At 45.0% G+C, this 19,036-nt stretch overlaps 1 protein-coding gene across 3 annotated transcripts in view; it reads right to left on the reverse strand.

The window, feature by feature from the left end:
- Positions 1 to 19,036, reverse strand: part of GRK3 (G protein-coupled receptor kinase 3) — a 134,792-nt gene that overhangs the window by 25,005 nt on the left and 90,751 nt on the right. For all 3 annotated transcript variants that reach the window (XM_079949553.1, XM_079949555.1, XM_079949554.1), the window contains exons 7-10: positions 18,139 to 18,190; positions 17,480 to 17,571; positions 16,554 to 16,653; positions 4,449 to 4,527 (exon numbers count right to left, since the gene is read on the reverse strand). In XM_079949553.1, coding sequence (XP_079805679.1) covers positions 4,449 to 4,527; positions 16,554 to 16,653; positions 17,480 to 17,571; positions 18,139 to 18,190 — 323 coding nt within the window. The remainder of the gene's footprint in view (positions 1 to 4,448; positions 4,528 to 16,553; positions 16,654 to 17,479; positions 17,572 to 18,138; positions 18,191 to 19,036) is intronic.

A 19,036-nucleotide genomic window follows, 5' to 3' on the forward strand; every position in this document is an offset into this window, starting at 1 on the left:
AAGCATGCCTTGGTTTAAGAATGCTTTGGTTTAAGAACGAACGTCCGGAATGGATTAAGTTCGTAAACCAAGGTACCACTGTAGATTGTTACCCTGTTTAATATCAAACTACGGGGGAGGGAACAGGGTCTGAATATAGGGAAATACATTAACAGCAAGAGGATGAAGAGGAGGCAAAGAAGAAGAAGGAAGAGATTTCAGGAGCAACCAGATTTGCTAGCCTTTCCTGGCCTCTACTTGCCCCCCTTTTCCAATCCACATCCAGATCTTCCTATTCCCAACCTCCACTCAACACTCCCCTTTCCTTCAAAGGTTTTCTTTGTCAACCATTGCAAGAGTTGAGTTGGAAAAATACTTTTAACATATCCAAATCCTGTGCCAGGAAAAAGCTGAATTCTGCTGCCTTCATTGATTCTGCAGCTTAAGCAAAGATAGGCAAGGCTATAGTGGAGCAAAGAGCGACACAGAACCCCCAGGCCTCACTCTTCCAAAGCAGAGTTTCCTCCTATGCTTGCCTCCAAATCTTCCCCAAGCAAATGAACACATTCCTCTACACTTAATTGCAGAGTTGCAAGTGCCAATTGGTTTCCCACAATGGAGTGCTGGGGAAAGGAAATGACTGCCCAATAACTGTAAGCAGTCAAAGCACATCTGGGACGATAAGGTCTTGAAACACTCAAGTCCCAGCTGCCTTCCTTGTAGACATTAATCAGTGGCTGAACCTGTCAGGGACTCCAGGACCTTCCCTAAAAACACTGCATTCCAATGCTGAGAGTGAGTCCAGTGAGCTACTGCTGAGTTCCACCACCATCCTGGCAGTACAAGCCCAGTGTTGGACAAGTAAGAAGACCACCCTATTTCTAGCTCAAGCACTTAAGGGGGAAGTCAACAGACATCAGCATTTCTCCGGAGGCCACCACCCAGGAAGAAACCCCATTATAGGAAACCACAGGTTTAGGGAGAATCAATGCATGCTGGTCAGGCCAATGACCTGACCCTCTTGCATCAGAAAATCCCCAGCAGCACAGGAGGACGCCTGCCTGTGTGACAGCATGAGGCCCCCTACTTCTGAGGGGGACCAAATCCTACTGATGAGGAAGAAGAAGGACTCCTCACATGCCCTGGATCTGGGACCGGGAGGAAAGGAGCAGCTAAACTAGCTCTGCTAGGGCCTTGCCAGTCCTGAAGCAACACAGCAACCCCTGGATGGCTCCCCAGAAGTTCCAGAGGCCCTCTTCTGCAGGGGTGGTGGGAATGGAACAGTGACCAGGACTATGCAAGCTCAGGCCTGAGAACACTCTCTGGTCAATACAGCTTTGCAATATACTGTATTTTTTGCACCATAAGACGTACCTGTCCATAAGACGCACCTAGTTTTTAGAGGAGGAAAACAAGAAAAAAACTATTCTGAACAAAACAGTGGATGTATGATTTTTGTGGTTTATGCTGTGGCCACAGACATGTGATTTGACGGTGAGTTTGGCAAAAATCCTGAGAATCCATGTGGATCTGTGCTTTGTAACCACATTTTTGTGCCATTGCGGCCCCACACAACAGTGGGTGTGTGATTTTTTGGGTGCAGGCTGTAGCCATGGACATGCTATGTGATCTGATGGTGAATTTGGGGTGATCCAATGCAAAAATCCTGAGGAGGAGTTATGCTAAGACCAGACCATGTCATTACCGAGGAGGCAGGCTTAGTCGTTGTTTGAGGACTATCCCTGCCTCCAGGTCTGGTCCTGACCAGAAGGATACTGGAATCAGCAAGAGAAACCCACATGACTTGAAAGTGTTGCTGTGCAATGCCAGGTCAATGATGAATAAAACCACTGCCAACCACGACCTGATTGTGGATGGAGGATTTGTCTTGGCATGTGTGACCTGGTTGGATGAAACAGATAGGCCCGTCCTTGCTGCTGCTTGTCCACCAGGTTTCTCTTATGCACAGCAACCCAGGTCATGTGGGCGGGGAGGGGGGGGTTGCAGTGATTTTTAGGAAGTCATTAGTCTGCACCAGGCATCCTATTGGGAAGACCCAGTTTTCTGAGTGCATGCTCTGGAAGTTGGGCAATAGGGGCAGTACAGGATTCCTTTTGGTGTACCAACCTCCCTGCTGCACCAAGGATTCCCTGCCGGAGCTGCTTCAGGTTGTGGCGGATATGTTCCTGGAGACACCTAGTTTGGTTGTCCTGGGGGATTTATTATTATTATTATTGTCTGGGGGATTTTAACATTCACGCTGACACAACCTTACAAGGGGCCGCTCAGGTCTTTGTGGAACCCCCTCCATGGGGCTGTCCCTGAATAAATTTGGCCCAACTCGTAGCAACGGACATGCCTTAGACCTGGTGGTTACCTCTACGGATGTTGGTGATCTGACACTAACTAAAAGCGAAACAAAAGAAGCGCCATGGTCATATCATTTCCTGGTGCAACTGGACTTCTCTGCGACCCTTCCCCTCTTCAGGGAGGTGGGACCGATTCGGATGGTGCGCCCCCGCCACTTAATGGATCCAATTGGCTTCCAGAGAGTGATAGATGTTTTATTCCAAGATGATGGCCTTTCAGCTGGCCCACTGGAATGCAGAGTTAACCAGGGCTATTGACTCTCTGGCTCTGAAGCGCCCTCTCTGATTGCATGGAGCCCGGACAGCCCCGTGGTTTTCCCCAGAGCTGAGGGCGATGAAACAATCGTTGAGATGGCTAGAGCGCTGGTGGTGGAAAACTCATTCTGAATCAGGCCGGACAAGGGCTAGAGCTCAACGTCGAGCCTACCAAGTGGCAATGGTGACAGCGAAGAGGGCCTTCTTCACCGCCTCTATTGCATCTGTAGAAAACAGCAGCAGGAGACTCTTTCAGGTGGTTCGCAATCTATCGGAACCACCTGCATCACCGGGGCCTGGTAGTGACCCCAAGATCTCCTGCAATGCTTTTGCAAAGTTTTTTGCAGATAAAGTCGCTCAGATTCAGAAGGAGGTAGACTCCACCATGGGAGCAGGGCCAGGGCAGGGGAGTGCTAGAGTCCTGTCTAGTGTTGTTACATGGGATCAATTCTGTTACCTCCGAGGATGTGGACAGGCTGCTTGGACAAGTAAAACAGACTACCTGTCTCCTTGATCCTTACCCATCTTGGCTGATAAGGGCTGGGCGATGGGCTCTGCGGGGTGGTGAATGCTTCCCTCTGTGAGGGAGCCTTCCCAGACCCGCTGAAAGAGGCGATCATTAAACCGCTTCTTAAAAAACATCTTTAGACCCGGCCAATATGGCCAACTATCGCCCAGTCTCAAATCTACCATTCTTGGGCAAGGTGATTGAGTGGGTGGTTGCTGAACAACTCCAAGGAAGTCATAGAAGGGAAAATGAAGTTGCTGAAGGATGCATATAGTATTCTGCTAGAATGGGAAACAAAAGATGAAGATGGGCACAAGATATAGGGCATAATATACAATTTGAAGACTGGGAAAATTGTGGAAAACAGATTTAAAATTTACAGACTGTTCTCTTTTGAAAGAAAATTATATGAAAATGATGTACATGATGTATCACACCAGTACAGATAGCAAAAATGTATAAAACTGGGTCAAATATATGTTGGAAATGTAAAGGAAAGGAAGGTACCTTTTACCATATGTGGTGGGAATGCAGAGAAATTAATTTTTGGGGGGAAATGATATACAACGAGTTGAAGAAAATGTTTAAAATGACATTTGTAAAAAAAACCCAGAAGCATTTTTGTTAGGGATTGTTAGACAAGACCTGCCAAGAAAAATAAAGAATTTTTTTATGTATGCAATGACGGCGGCAAGAGTCTTGAGAGCACAAGGATGGACGAATGAGGAAACCCCAACAAAAGAACAGTGGCAAGAGAAATTAATGAACTATGCAGAACTGGCAAAACTGACATGTAAATTGCGAGATAAAGACAACTGTGACTTTAAAGAAGAATGGGAACCTTTTACAGTCTATTTTAAAAAACAACAAAATGAACTGGACTCCTTGGCAGGTTTTGAATAAACATACACAAATTTATTGGGTTAATATGGAGGGTACATAATATAAGGATGTATAGAATTTTATAATATGCAAAGAACAATATGAGATGAGAAATCAGAGAGAGGAGCTGAGGGAAGTCCTGGGGGGGAGGGAGGGGGGTTTGTTGGGGAGGTGGGAGGGAGAAAAATGGGAGGGGGAAAAACAATGAAGATGATTTGTATTGTTGATTTGTTATGTTGAATTTGTTAATAATTTTGTTTTAAAAAAGAACACTGCAATGGCCTTGCTGGATCTGACCCTGTTTCCAACATTGGCAAGCAGAGCGGGGAGATGAAAGCCCATGACTGTCCTCCATTTGCAAATGGAGGGACTGGCCTCCATTTGCAAAGCTCAGAACTTGGCATAGCAATCTGTGCATATTCCCACCCCAAGATCTCCCACTTGATCTTCCTTACCGTTCATCAGGTCCAGAATGAAGCACAGCTTGTCAGGGGTGTGGAAGGCGTAAGTCATGCACACAATGAAAGGGCAGTCCTGGGGCGGGAGAGAAAGCAAAGGGTTTCTGTCAAGCAAGATACTGCCTTCCTGGCCCCTCCTAGATCCAGCAGGTAGGCACAAGGTACAAGTTTATGGTTTGCTTTTGGTACTAAGAAGCAGCAAACCTTTGCAAGACCAAATGTGCTGCCTTGTCCTGTGCTGCGCTGCCTTGTCCTGATTCTTGCCTAGAAGCATCCTTAGTTCACAGAACCTACTGCTCCAGAGAAGCGGACACGGAGCAATGGTTCCAAACTACAAGAAAAAAGATTCCACCTAAACATTAGGAAGAACTTCCTGACAGTAAGAGCTGTTCGACAGTGGAATTTGCTGCCAAGGTGTGTGGTGGAGTCTCCTTCTTTGGAGGTCTTTAAGCAGAGGCTTGACAACCATATGTCAGGAGTGCTCTGATGGTGTTTCCTGCTTGGCAGGGGGTTGGACTCGATGGCCCTTGTGGTCTCTTCCAACTCTATGATTCTATGATTCTAACCATAGAACTGTAGAGTTGGGAGGGACCCTGAGGGTCATCTAGTCCAAACTCCTGCATTACAGGAACCACAGCTAAAGCATCTAGGACAGGTGGCCATCCAACCTGTTTAAAAACCTCTAAGGAAAGGGAGTCCACCACCTTCTCAGTCTGTTCCACTGTCAAATGACTCTTACCCACAGTAAGTTATTCCTGAAGTTCAGTTGGAATCTTCTTTCTTGTCATTTGAATCCCTTGGTTTGCTTCCTGCCCTCTGGAGCAGCAGAAAACAAGCTTGCTCCATCTTCCATATGACAACCCTTTAGATATTTGAAGATCAAGACCTCCCAGTCTTCTCCTCTCCAGGCCAACTTCCCCCTAAGTTCAAGGGGGAAGAAGAGCTGGCCAGACCTGGGACCTGCCACCAACTGACATCCTCCAGTCCTTTTTTTTTTTTAAATGATATTTATTAGAAGTTTCAAAAATTACAAAAAAGGCAAAAAAGAGAACAACAAAAAATTAACAAAACATACATAACAGTACATCAAAAAAGAAAAAAACCACATAAAAACCAATACACCAATAACAATTTTAAAAAAACACACGCACATCCAATATTCCATATCTCCATCCTTCATTTACTTGTTTCATCGACCTCCTCACACCTCCCTTTTTGTATTCTAGTTTAGTTATTTAGTTATTTCAGCAAATTCTTTCCATCTTTCTCAATATTTATTGAATAATTTGTCTTAACATTCTAACCTATTAGTTAACTCAGCAAATCCTTTCCATCTTTCACTATATTCTGTCATTCAATTTACCTTAATTTATTTTAACCTTATCTTTCTATAAAATACCTTAAAGCTTAAAACTTAATATTTATTTGTACACAATTCCTTATATCATTTCTACTAAAGCCAAATATTTTCATTCCAACATTTTCCTAATGCTCATTAATTTTACACTAATTCCCAATATAAGTAAAAAAATTCCTTCCAATCTTCCTCCAGCGTCTCTTCTTCCTGGTCTCGGGTTATGTCAGTCCTTACTGTCCATTCCATCTAGTCCATCAACCTGGTAATCTTATGTCCGAGGCTCTTAAGTCTTTTCCATGTCCCTTCTGCAGATCTTCTTCTTGTTTGTACTTGCACTTTAGCTTATCTTTTGTTAATCTCTTTCTTAATTCCTTTCCTTTCTCATTGAGGAGTAGGTCTCGGGGATGTTCCAACTCAAAGATATCTCCGTCTCTCCTCAGCAGATCGGCCCATTCCCCACAGTCCCATTCCCCACAATCAACAGTGTAGTCCAGAAAATATTTAAAGGCATGTTTCAAAGTCGCTCCAAACTTAAGGGCCCCCACAACTCCAGACCCCCCCTGGCCCACTCCAGATTCAACCTTCAACAACAACGGCTTATGCTCCTGTAGGGCCTCGAGCTTCTCCATTTGTATTACCTGAGGTTCAACAGCAGCCTCCTCCATTATCTTCTGCGTTTGCACTTGCTCTGTCAAAGCAGGTTCCTGAGTTGGCTCCTGGATGGTTTCTGTATAAGTATTCACTGTTTGTCCAAAATTTTTGATTGCAACAGTCATCAAGTCCATCTTCTCATGCATCTGCTCCAACAAAGCGCTTGTCTTGCAAAAGGCAAGCACCAAAACTTCTTCCAAACACATTTTTGTTCAAGGTCACAGTCTGATCCCACGATCCTTATCACCGCAGCTGTAGAGTCCCCAGATCGACTCCAGCAACAATTTAACAAGCTCCCTCTAGAGGAGACAATTTCTATTTGTATCCATCTTTTGAAAGCAGATCCAACAAAAAAAAAGTTACTTTCATTTTTCAGATTTCTTGTTTCTTTTAAATGCAAAAGGCAACATTGGAGACAATTTGTTTCTCTTCTTTAACTATCTGTCAAAGGATGCTCCTTTCACAGTCAATGAACTTCACCAAAAATCTCTGTCTCTGACACCTCGTTCCCAGGTTTGAGACGGTGGAAATTTATCTTTCTTTACTCTCTCTTCTGCAGGCTTAAACAGTCAAAATTCCTCCTCTTTACTCCTGCTTCCAAGAGGGGTTTAGATGGTTAAAACAGGAGGAATTTTAAACCTTTATGTACAACTTTCCAGACTTTAGCTTGCACAATTTTTGCTTCAGGCTATTTACAAAAGCGGAAGGCGGACTTCCTGTTTAGAACCTTCCCGCTCGAGTGCCAAATTAAAATGTTTCTTAGCCCAATTTTCCGTTCTACTCACGGGTACTTGTTTAGAGTCCAATTGTCCCCAGGAAAAAGTCAGCGCTCTCCGGCAACGGCTTCACTCCACAAAAATAGCGGTTGATTCAAAACACCGTGCCGCTCACCCCACGTCGCTTTGGATCCCCGAAAAAGGGGTTTCCTTGCGTGTAGGGGGGGGCGCTCCTGGTGTCAGCTGAATCCCACGTTCCCAGGCTTCCTCCGCCTGGGATTTTTTAAAGGGTCTCCGCCTTCGCCACAGTGGCAAGACCCAATTTTCGCGGAGCAGGTTCCTCTGGATCAGAGGAATTCCACCATTGCCGATGGCGCTAACCCAGAAGTCTCCTGACATCCTCCAGTCATAGTCCCAGCCCCCTGGCACAGTCTCGTCAAATTTTCTTCCATCCAAAATACTTGGTAACAGCTGCTGCAACAAGTCAACTGGTCTCCCATACTCAAAGAGGAAGCCCCAATCATATTTCTTATTTCTTTTAAGTTCCAGTATTCCAAGTGTTCCAGGGGCTTCCTCTTTCCACTTTCGCATCTTTTGCAGATTGGTAATCCCAAGATCTTCTTCTTTATGTTCTAGCAATGTAGGCTTCAGATTGGTACTCTCCTGTAGTTTCTTAACTCCTTCTTCCCTCTCCTCCAGTTCCAAAAATGTCTCTTCTGGTTCAGCTGCAGATTTTGTTTCAGTCAAATCCTTTATGCATTCAGCAGTATTGCTTGTTTTAGAGTTCAAGGTTATAAGTTGTTTGTTCATAGCCATGCTTTGCTCTTGCAGTTTTCCCACGAGAAAAAACATTCTTTCCATCTCTGCCTGTAATTTTCCATCTGTAGCCATTGTAATGTTTCAAAGTTTCCCCTAGGGGGATTCTAGTTACTTAATAGTCCTTTCCCAACAGTCTGTTGCTTTGTTATTTGTAACTACTTTGTTCCCAAGCACTTTAATTCAAATATAGCAAGTTTAGTCGAGAGAGCTGTTAAACAATAAAGTTTTTAACTTTAACTGCCCGTTTGACAGCTCCTTTGACAGCTGTCAAACTCCAGCTCACACACAGGGACACTCCCGGGTCGGGGGGGGGGTTAGACAGAAGCTTCTAAAATTCAACTCTTACTCTCCAGCACAAATCTTCTGTCAAATTCATGGAATTAATGTCTTTTAACTCGTACCGAAAAAAAAAGATCTCTCCACCTTAGTTCTCCGATCCTTGCTTTAAATCTTTTGTAGGTAGAGGGGGTGCGGACTTCCCTTTAGCACATCCCCCGGTCGTACCAAATTCAAAGGTAAAAATTTTAAAGTCCAAATTCCATTCTACTCACGGGTTGTTTCAAGTCCAAATTTCAGGGGGAAAAGTCAGCGCTCTCCGGCCATGGCTCGCGGCTTCGCTCCACTGCAGTAGCGGTCTACTCACAACACCACGCCACTCTCCGTACCCTCTCTGTAGCCTTTAAAAAGGCTCTTCGTGGGTCGGGGGGGCGCTTGAGGTGCCCACCGAGTCACCAAGTCCGCAGGCTTCTGCGCCTGCGGTTTCTAAGGGTCCCCGCGTCGCCGTCGCGGTGAGACCCGTCTGCAGCAGAGCCGATTCCCTCCGGAGCTCGGAGGGAATCCGCCATTAGCCGATCGCGCTAACCCGGAAGTCTCCATTACTGCCTGGGTTTCCGCCTGTCAAGCGTGCCAAGAATCGAGGCCTGCGCCACTGGCAGCTAAGGGACACACCTGGGAGATGCCCAAGACACCCTGGTTGAGGGTGCACATCGATCTGGCCTGCTGACAGGTGCCCTCCAGCTTCCATAATCCCTGGTCGTTGGCCATGATGGCTGCTGGGGATGCTTGCTGGGAACTGGAATCCAAAATCAACTGGTGGGTACCAGGCTGGTAAAAGATGCCATAGGAGACACAGATGCCTGCACTGAGGGAGGACAACCAGGGAAAAGCATTTGAGAGGGGGCAGGTAGCGGGGCTTGGTGGCTCTTGCAAGGCTCCTGGGCAGCTTCTGGACAACTATGTCCCAGCAAAGAAATCCCAACAACTTGCACTTAAAAACACAAATATAAACATGTTACACCATAGTAAGGTGAATCATAGAATCATAGAGTTGGAAGAGACCACAAGGTCCATCGAGTCCAACCCCCTGCCAAGCAGGAAACACCATCAGAGCACTCCTGACATATGGTTGTCAAGCCTCTGCTTAAAAACCTCCAAAGAAGGAGACTCCACCACACTCCTTGGCAGCAAATTCCACTGTCAAACAGCTCTTACTGTCAGGAAGTTCTTCCTAATGTTTAGGTGGAATCGAGCAGCAGAAAACAACCTTTCTCCCTCCTCTATATGACATCCTTTTATATATTTGAACATGGCTATCATATCACCCCTTAACCTTCTCTTCTCCAGACTAAACATGCCCAGCTCCCTTAGCCATTCCTCATAAGGCATCGTTTCCAGGCCTTTGACCATTTTGGTTGCGCTCCTCTGGACACGTTCCAGTTTGTCAGTGTCCTTCTTGAACTGTGGTGCCCAGAACTGGACACAGTACTCCAGGCGAGGTCTGACCAGAGCAGAATACAGTGGCACTATTACTTCCCTTGATCTAGATGCTATACTCCTATGGATGCAGCCCAGAATTGCATTGGCTTTTTTAGCTGCCGCGTCACACTGTTGGCTCATGTCAAGTTTGTGGTCAACCAAGACTCCTAGATCCTTTTCACATGTACTGCTCTCAAGCCAGGTGTCACCCATCTTGTATTTGTGCCTCATTCTTCACGTGCTGGCTATTTGTTTGAATTCATCTTTGGTGGTTCCCCCCTTTTCCATTTTTTGTACACATCCTTTTTTAATCTTAACTCAGTTAAAAGTTCTTTAGATAGTCACCCAGGCTTCTTTAGGCACCTTCCATGTTTCTGTCTCATTGGTATTGCCTGAAGTTGTGCTTTTACTATCTCCCTCTTAACAAACTCCCAGCCATCATGAACTCCCTTTCCTTTTAGTATTACTGTCCATGGGATCTCACCCAGCACTTCCCTAAGTTTTATGAAGTCAGCTTTCTTAAAGTCAAGAAATTGAGTCCTAGTATGCTTGGCTGCTCCTTTCCGCTGTATAGTAAACTTCAGAAGAGCATGATCACTCGCGCCTAATGATCCTTCCACTTCTACCCCACTAACCAGGTCATCAACATTGGTTAGGACCAGATCTAAAATGGCTGTTCCTCTTGTTGCTTCTCCTACTTTCTGGACAACGAAGTTGTCTGCAAGGCCAGTGAGGAATCTGTTTGACCTTATGCTCTTGGCTGAGTTTGACATCCAGCAAATATCTGGGTAATTGAATTCCCCCATTACTACTATCTCCCTTCCTTTTGCATGCTTGGCCATCTGTTCCAGGAAGGCATCATCTATGTCCTCTGTTTGGCTTGGGGATCTATAGTAAACTCCCACAATGAGGTCACTGTTATTCTTCTCTCCCTTAATTTTGACCCAAATACTCTCACTTTGGCTTTGAGGTTCTAAATCTTGGATCTCTTCACAGGTATACACATCCCTGACATATAACGCCACTCCTCCTCCTTTCTTGTCTGGTCTGTTTCTCTGAAATAGATTGTATCCCTCCATTATTACATTCCAATCGTGGGACTTATCCCACCAGGTTTCAGTGATGCCTATTGTCAGGGAACTGCCATCGGAAGGGCAGGCGGTGGAAGGGCTCACGGAGGTTAGGAGAGACTCGGCAGCAGAGGAGGGAACCAGCAGGGGGAGAGAAGGAGCTCCAAGGGAAAGTGAATCGGAGGGATGGCTCAGAGAGACTTCCAGTGAAAACAGTGAGGAAGTTTCAGGACCTCCTATAGGGACACCCACCCCTCGCCGGAAACTGTCGCGCCGAGAATCCTGAAGACGCGTTTCCGTTAAGGAGCTTCTATGCTGGAAGCGTTTCCGCAAACGCCCACTGTCGGATTCTGCCAGCGATTGAGGGAGTCATGTTTAAGGGGCTCCGCTATAGACAGAGCTTTGATAACCAGGCCAAACTCTGAGGGACTAAGCTTTACGCACAAGCAGCTCATCATCCCATCGCACCTATTATGTCATATTTAGTTTGCTGTACCAAGAGCTCAAGCTCAGCTTGTTTATTACCCATGCTTTGCGCATTAGTGTACAGACATTGAAGTCCATTAATCATTCCCCCGTGTCTCTTATTTAAGGATTTTTTCCTCCCACCACTAGGTCTGCGTGCTGTTTGCTCCATTTGGTCTATGACATTTGGATGATCATTTTCATCAATTGATAGACTCCTACCTTCAGGAGCACTGTCTCCCTCCCCCACATTAGTCAGTTTAAAGCCCTCCTGATGAGGTTTCTGAGATTTTTGGCAAAAACATTCCTCTTTTGATCTTCTGGAGGCTATTGCTTGCAGTGTCATTGGTTCCCACATGAACCAAGAGGAACTTATCACCAAACTTAAAACCATGGAGAGACCTGGTCTGAACAAAGACCTTGGATTCTTATCTCATTATACATGACAAAGCCATTTTTCACCTTTTCACCCCTTGCTTTTTCCTGTAAGAGCTATTGCAGTCGTTAAGAGTCGTCAACAGGCTCATCACAGCTATCTGCCAATCACCCATTCCCACCACCCTTCTGAGTAATACCCCTCCCCACCTTCTCACTATATAGAAGGGTCTGGAAACTTCTGTTTCAGTGTATCTGAAGAAGTGTGCATGCACACGAAAGCTCATACCAAGAACTGACTTAGTTGGTCTTTAAGGTGCTACTGGAAGGATTTTTTTTTGTTTTGACTATGGCAGACCAACACGGCTACCTATCTGTAACAAGAGGAAGGGGTATTTGTCAGTGATTCCTTGCAGTCGTTTTATGATTCCTTGCAGGCGGGGTGAGGGGAATCAAATAAAACATGAACATTTTGTACAACACACAAAAAGTGAATTTCAGAAATAGACTTGAAAGAGAAGTTGCTGAATTACAACTTATTAATTAACTGAAAACTATTGGATTCTTGTCTCATGACATATGCTAAACCTATTTTTTGTTTCATCTGCATACTATCCCTTGCTTTTTCCTGTAGCACTAATTGCAGTCATTAACAGTCGTCAACAGGTTTATCATACCCATTGACTCAATCACCCATCTCCTACGACCCTTCTGAGAAAACCCCCACCCCACCCTCTCACTATATATAAGGGTCTAGTGACTTCTGTTTCAGTGTATCTGAAGAAGTGTGCATGCACACGAAAGCTTATACCAAGAACAAACTTAGTTGGTCTCTAAAGTGTTACTGGAATTTTTTTTGATTTATTTCGACTGTCAGACCAACACAGCTATCTACCTTACAGGGTTCTTGGGATGAAAGGAGTGGGGGGGAGGCTGCCTGGGAGGGGGGAGGTAAAGACAGCAAACTTGCAAGGAGAGGAGACAAGAAGACTAAATAAATGAGGAGAGAAATTAGAAGAAAAGGAGGAGCAAAAAACTGCTCCAGCTAAGGCAAACAAGAGGGAAAGGAAACAGCTGATCGGTAGGATCGGGAGAGAGATAAGGGACGCTAGTGGAGGTAAAAGCCCATGGATCCACAAGATTTTTACATTGGGTCACCCCAAAATCATGCATCCACTGTTTCCTGGAGCTGCAATGGTGCAAAAATGTGGTTACAAAGCACGGATCCGCATGGATCCTCAGAATTTTTACATTGGGTCAGCCCAAATTCACTATCAGATCACAAAGCATGTCCATGGCTACAGCCTACACCAAAAAAACCATGCACTCACTGTTTCGTGGGGCTGCAATGGCGCAAAAAACGTGGTTACAAAGCACGGATCCCCATGGATTCTCAGGATTTTTGCAATGGGCTACCCCAAACTCACCGTCATATCACATGTCTGTGGCCACAGCATGAACCACAAAAATCATACATCCACTGTTTTGTTCAGAATAGTTTTTTTTTGTTTTCCTCCTCTAAAAACTAGGTGCGTCTTATGGTCAGGTGTGTCTTATGGAGCAAAAATACGGTACATTCTATCAAGCAGTGGCAAAGCAGCTTTGGCAACCATACAAGAGTGAGCTCTCACATAAAATGGTCAAAGGCTGCCTCTTGCCACCAGGAAGCTGCCCTCATAGTTCTTAAGGAGGGTGACAAAGCAAATGATGGACTCTCACCACATGGACACTTAGAGCCTTGCTACAGGGCGCACACACCTCTGGCTGAAGTGCTCTTTTTCCCTTTTCTTTTTTGCCTGCAAAAGCTCAAAGGACAGTCGGGCCATTTCAGTCCTTAGGCCATCTGGAGGAAACCAGGCCCTGGGGATCCCAGTAAGGTCCACACCTTCCCTTGGGATGCTATTTGCTTTGCCATATTCAACCCCCACATGATGGCATTTTTCATCCACTGTCAGAGCCAGCATGCCTCTCTCTGTATACCAGTTGCAAAGAACCACCAGTGGGGAGGCTGCTGCTGCTGCACTTGTGTCCCACTTGCAGGCTTCCCAGAAGAAGTATCTGGGTGACCTCTGCGAGAACAGGATGCGGGATCTCGTATTTTGCACAATTTGTATACGGTGTTTGTTTGATAATGTGTGGTTTGCTATGCCTAATAAAGGATTGACTTTTAAAAAAAACCAGGATGCTTGATTAGATGGGCCCCCTTTGGCCTGATCCAACTACAGGGCTCTTCTTACGTTCTTATTCACTATCCTAGTTTCATTTTCCAGCAGACTCATTTTTATAGATCAGGAAATCGTGAATTCATTTGGAACAGAGTCACTGAGAACAAAAAAATAATAATCAACTTCTCTGCCAGCATCCCCAGTAACTATGGCAATCAGAGCTACTTTTGGCTTGACATAACAAGGTTATTTTTCTCTGAAGATGCTGCCACTTTGATGTGTGTTTCCTAATCAGCCCAGAAAGGAGAATTTGGAGTTGTGTGCTGTATGTGCACTTGACATGTGTATCTTTTTAGCTTTGTTATGTGACAGGAGAAACACTGGGTCACAACCACAGGAAAGGGTGGAGCTGATGTAAAACAAGAAATTCGCCTCTCCAAATGCTGGTAAGCCAACTGGATCCTGAAGATAAATTGAAAGATCTCTATCCACTGTTGCATATAATGGCTGTAGAGTCATTCAGTGTATAAAGTCCTATATTATAGCACTGAGGGGTTGAAGAAGAGTCCTGCTGGATCAAAGCAACCAGATCATAATGTCATAAAACTTCAAAGTTGGGACAGCAAGGGTCATCGAGACTAACTCCATGCAATGCAGAAATCACAGGAGGACATCCAACCTTTGTTTAAAAATCTCCAAAGAAGGAGAGTCCACCAACTTCCAAGAGAATCGGTTCCACTGTCAAAATGGCTCTTATCATCAGAACGTTCTTCCTAATGTTCAGTCGGAATCTCCTCTCTTCTAATTTGAATCCATTGGTTCAGGTCCTACCTCCTGGAGCAGCAGAAAACAAGCTTGTTCCGTCTTCCATGTGATAGTCCTCCAGGTATTTCAGATGCCTCCATGAAGCCCACAAGCAAGGTCAGAAAGCAACTCCCTGGCCACTGGTGTGCAGAAACACACTGCCTCTGGGTAGGGAGGTTCCATGTGGACAGCATTTCATAGATTGGCCTAAAGTCATCTAAACTACTACATAGTGTGGTGCTGGCTGTGCTGGAATTTGCCTTATACCAAGTCAAATGATTGGTCCAGTGAGCTCAGTACTGTTAACGATGATTGGCCAGGATTTCAGGTAGGAATCATTCCCAGCACTACCTCAGCTCTGGAAATTCAAGGGGCTGGGATTTGTATCCAAATCAGATTCCCTCTGCCACTGAGCTATGTGCAGCCCTTCCCCAAAGCCACCAACTTAGATAGTTTTGAAAGGGGTGCAAGGCAAATCCACAGAGGAGGATAAGGCTGCCTGGTGGCAGCATCTTACCTCCAGTATGGGTGGGAAGCTCCAGTTCCAGGTGGGAAGTCTCTGGGTCCCAAGTGCTGGGGAGAACAAATAAGGGGGATGCTGTTGCAGTTATGTCTTGCCTGCACACTTCTTGGAGGCATGTGGGTGACTCCTGGAAAGATAGGCCTAGATGGGCCTTTGGTCTGATCCAGCTGCAGGACTCTGATGTACGCTGGTGGCCATTACCACAACTCATGACAATCAATTCCACAAATTTATTAGGTGCTGTCTGAGTACCTTTCTTCATTTCCTCCTGAATCTCCCACCAAACTACTTTTTGGATGATCTCTTGGGGGACAGAGAAAAGCTTTCCACTTTCTTTACCCCATGCCTACTTTCACAAACCTCCTTAATGACCTTCCTCAGGAACCTTTTTCCTTAAGTGCTTTAGCTTTTTTGCATCAGGAAGGTGTTCCTGCTCCAACAACCATTTCGGTTGCCATTTTCTGTACTTCTTCCAGCTCTATAATATCCTTGCTTGAGACAGGCTGGCCAAAGCTGAGCATCAGGCACATTATTATTATTATTATTATTATTATTATTATTATTATTAATATACCGCCCTATACCGGGAGGTCTCAGGTTCATGCCCTCCAGATGCTGTTGAACTCCAATTCCCATCAGTCCCAAAGGCCAGAGGTCAAGGGCAGTGGGCAGGAGAGCGTATCCTGTTTCACTGCCTGAGGCAAAATGGGAAGGGGCTGCCCTGCCAATCCCTCCTTTACCTGGGTGATGTGGCAGTGACTGCAAAGCAATGATGGCTAATTCTGGTGAGATCTCATGGGGCAAATGAGTGCTCACACAGCTCTCGGTGGAAGGTGCCACTCCTGATGTTCTGCCACCCAAGGCAGCTGCTTTGGCCCACCGCATGGGCAGGCCGGCCCTGGCATTGAGAGTTGGAGCCCACTAGTATCTGGGGCTTCAGGTTGGGGAAGACTGCTGTACACCACGATTCAAATGTGGCCACACAACTGACTTTGGCTTAACATGACAAGGCCTTCCTCATACTTTCATGTCTTGTTCTGTTCATCCATTTAGTCACCAACCCAATTTCAAGGGCCTCTGGAAAGCACCTGCTGGTATCTTTCAGCTGAAGGTTGACCCCTATTTTGGCAGTGACAACTCACAACACAAGGGAGCATTTGTTTATATGGCTGCAGAATACCTCCGGGAATCCACTGGTTGAATTTATATCCTAAACCTCATTGGGTAGTGATCCTAGAGTGAGTTACAGTAAAACCAAAATGCCACCGTTAAAGCAACAAATACAAATGTAAAAATTAAAAGCATGCAACACCCAGTCTGCCCTGTGGTGGAATTTCCCAATATTATTATTATTGTTGTTGTTGTTGTTAAGAGAATGAGCAAAGAGTCAGAACATACTTACACCTGTACTGACGAGCGACAGCATGATCCTTTCATTCAAGGCTAAAGTCTCCCCTTGCTTCATTTTGATCCTCTTCTTATCCAAGCATTTCATTGCATACCTGAAATTTGTAACTTGTTGAGAAAGGGGCTTTAACAGAGCATTCAATTTTCATCACTTTCAACTGGTAGTTTGAAGGCAGAAAAGTAGGTAAACTGGGAGTTCAGGAGAGGTTCAGGGAATGCTGCCATAGGTAAGGTCCACCTTTCTGGTCCCTCAAGAAGAGATGCTGCTCCACTGAGTTACAATTCCTCTGCTTCAATTATCCCACCTCTATTGCTTGTGAGTTTTGGTTTATGTCACTCTACAGTAGCCTTCCCCAATCTGGTGTAATTCTCATCACCTAAGGAATGCTTTCTCAAGAGGCCATTGTTCTCGCCCAACAACAGTCTGGAAAACGGAAATGCATTTTGCAAGAGGTGATTCAGCCCCTTTGGAAAGGGACCAGAGCCCATAGCAAAATCCAGACTGCCTAAGCAGCAAGGACAGTTTGCGGTGGGGGTACCTGCTCAGACAAAACTGGACATTCACATATAGATATGCTGCACCCATACACTGGGTTAAGGGCGAAAATAACATTCACTGGCACAATTTAGAAGGAAATTGTTTAGATGAATAAAGCAGTGGATAAAAGCATGTTAACTGTACCTCAGTTAAAATGTGATAAGCCCACTGGGGGCCAATGAAGCTTCAATGGGCCATCACTCCCCACTCCTCAGACATACCTTGCTGCTGGCTTTTTCAGGTGGAAAGGGCATCCCACTTTCCAGCCAAAGTGGAGAACCACAGCAATTAAACACACAGCACTGCAATGGCCCTCGCGCTGATTGTTCTGTTACTTGGGGATTTTATATGGATGCATTACAAATACAAACAAAGCTACTTACATCTTCCCTGTGTCTGCTTTCCGGCAGCCATAAACTTCTCCGAAGCCCCCTCGCCCGATGATCCGGTGGACACTGAAGTCATTCATGGTCAGCTGGGGATGGAAGAGGTGAAAATGAACATTTGCTTGTGCTGACCAGCACCCACCTGCCTCCAAAAACAACTCAGGCTAATGTGTCACAACAAACTGGTTGCCTCCTTTTGCTTTTCAGGGATTTGGTGCAATTTAAGGATGAAATGGAATCCTATTCCTTGCAAAGCAGTGGTGCACTCTGGAAATCAGGGAATCAATAGGGGACACATGAAAGGAGACAATGCCCAAATTATAAGGAATTGAAGGCAGAAGAGATTTTGTGGGTTTCAGGGCAATGCCTTCCTCTACTCAATTTTCTATATCCCCCACTCAGTCACTATAGGTGTATGTGTTTCATCACGGGGCTGTTATCTATTAACATACTGTAAACATAAAACAAAAATGTGTTCCTGCTCAAGACAAGTGCCTTTGTCTTGCTCATATCAAAATACATATAAGCCCAGTGTTCTCTGAAAGAATCTCACCAATTGCTTGGAGGTCCCCCAGAAACTAGGCAGTGCTCCAGATCCACCTCATCCCTGCCCCTATTTTTAGAAAATGCACACACCCACCCCTGCAATTACTTACATGAATGTTTAGCTCTACATTTTTCCACTGACAAAATCTAGTAAACTTATCACTGCAAAAGAGAAGAAAAGAAAGAAAAAAGAATGTGCATTACGGTGATGAAAACTGTGCACTTGATGATTTATGAAAAGTAAAAACTATATTTAAAATTTTTAAAGCTCTGTTGAAGAGCAAACCTTCAGTGAGCAGATGTTAATTAAAGACAGTTCTATAGCAATACATGGTTTACGATGCTTCTGACAGCATTCCAGTAAAAATGCCTCCATATTTCTTATTTCTGTAAGACTCAATCGTATTTTTTTTTAATTTAAAAAATCTCCAATCATATCCTGAGAAAAGTAATTAATCTCTGCATTTTAGAGCTCTATAAAATAATTAAGGAATCACATAGGTGTCATTATCATATGCTGCCAGGGAATTTTGTTTTTTTCTAAAAGTTAAATGACTGTTTATTTCCAAAGTAGACCCCTGAAAGATCACATTGTTCTCTTTGTTCTCATATATAATTTAGTGATTTCATCTGCTACATTTGGGAGTAAAATCTCTGAGGTGCAAGTCCTTTTGTTAAAGCAAACAGAATTAAGAACATAGGAAAGGATCTTTCAGCATCTACCTTCCAGCACACCGAGGGCCAGTACTCAGAAGCTCATTTTGCAAGACCTTAGGTCTAATCCAGTGATGGCCAAACTTGGCCCTCCAGCTGTTTTGGGACTACAATTCCCATTATCCCTGACCACTGGTCCTGTTAGCTAGGGATGATGGGAGTTGTAGTCCCTAAACAGCTGGAGGGCCAAGTTTGGCCATCACTGGAATCTATCAACACACCTCAGGTTCAACAAAATTGTCTCAGCTGGCAACCAGAACCAGGCATGTGGTGTGCTGTTCAGCAGCAGCACCT

This window comes from Podarcis cretensis (genome assembly GCF_951804945.1).
Source record: "Podarcis cretensis genome assembly, chromosome: 13".
Classification (NCBI taxonomy): Eukaryota; Metazoa; Chordata; class Lepidosauria; order Squamata; family Lacertidae; genus Podarcis; species Podarcis cretensis.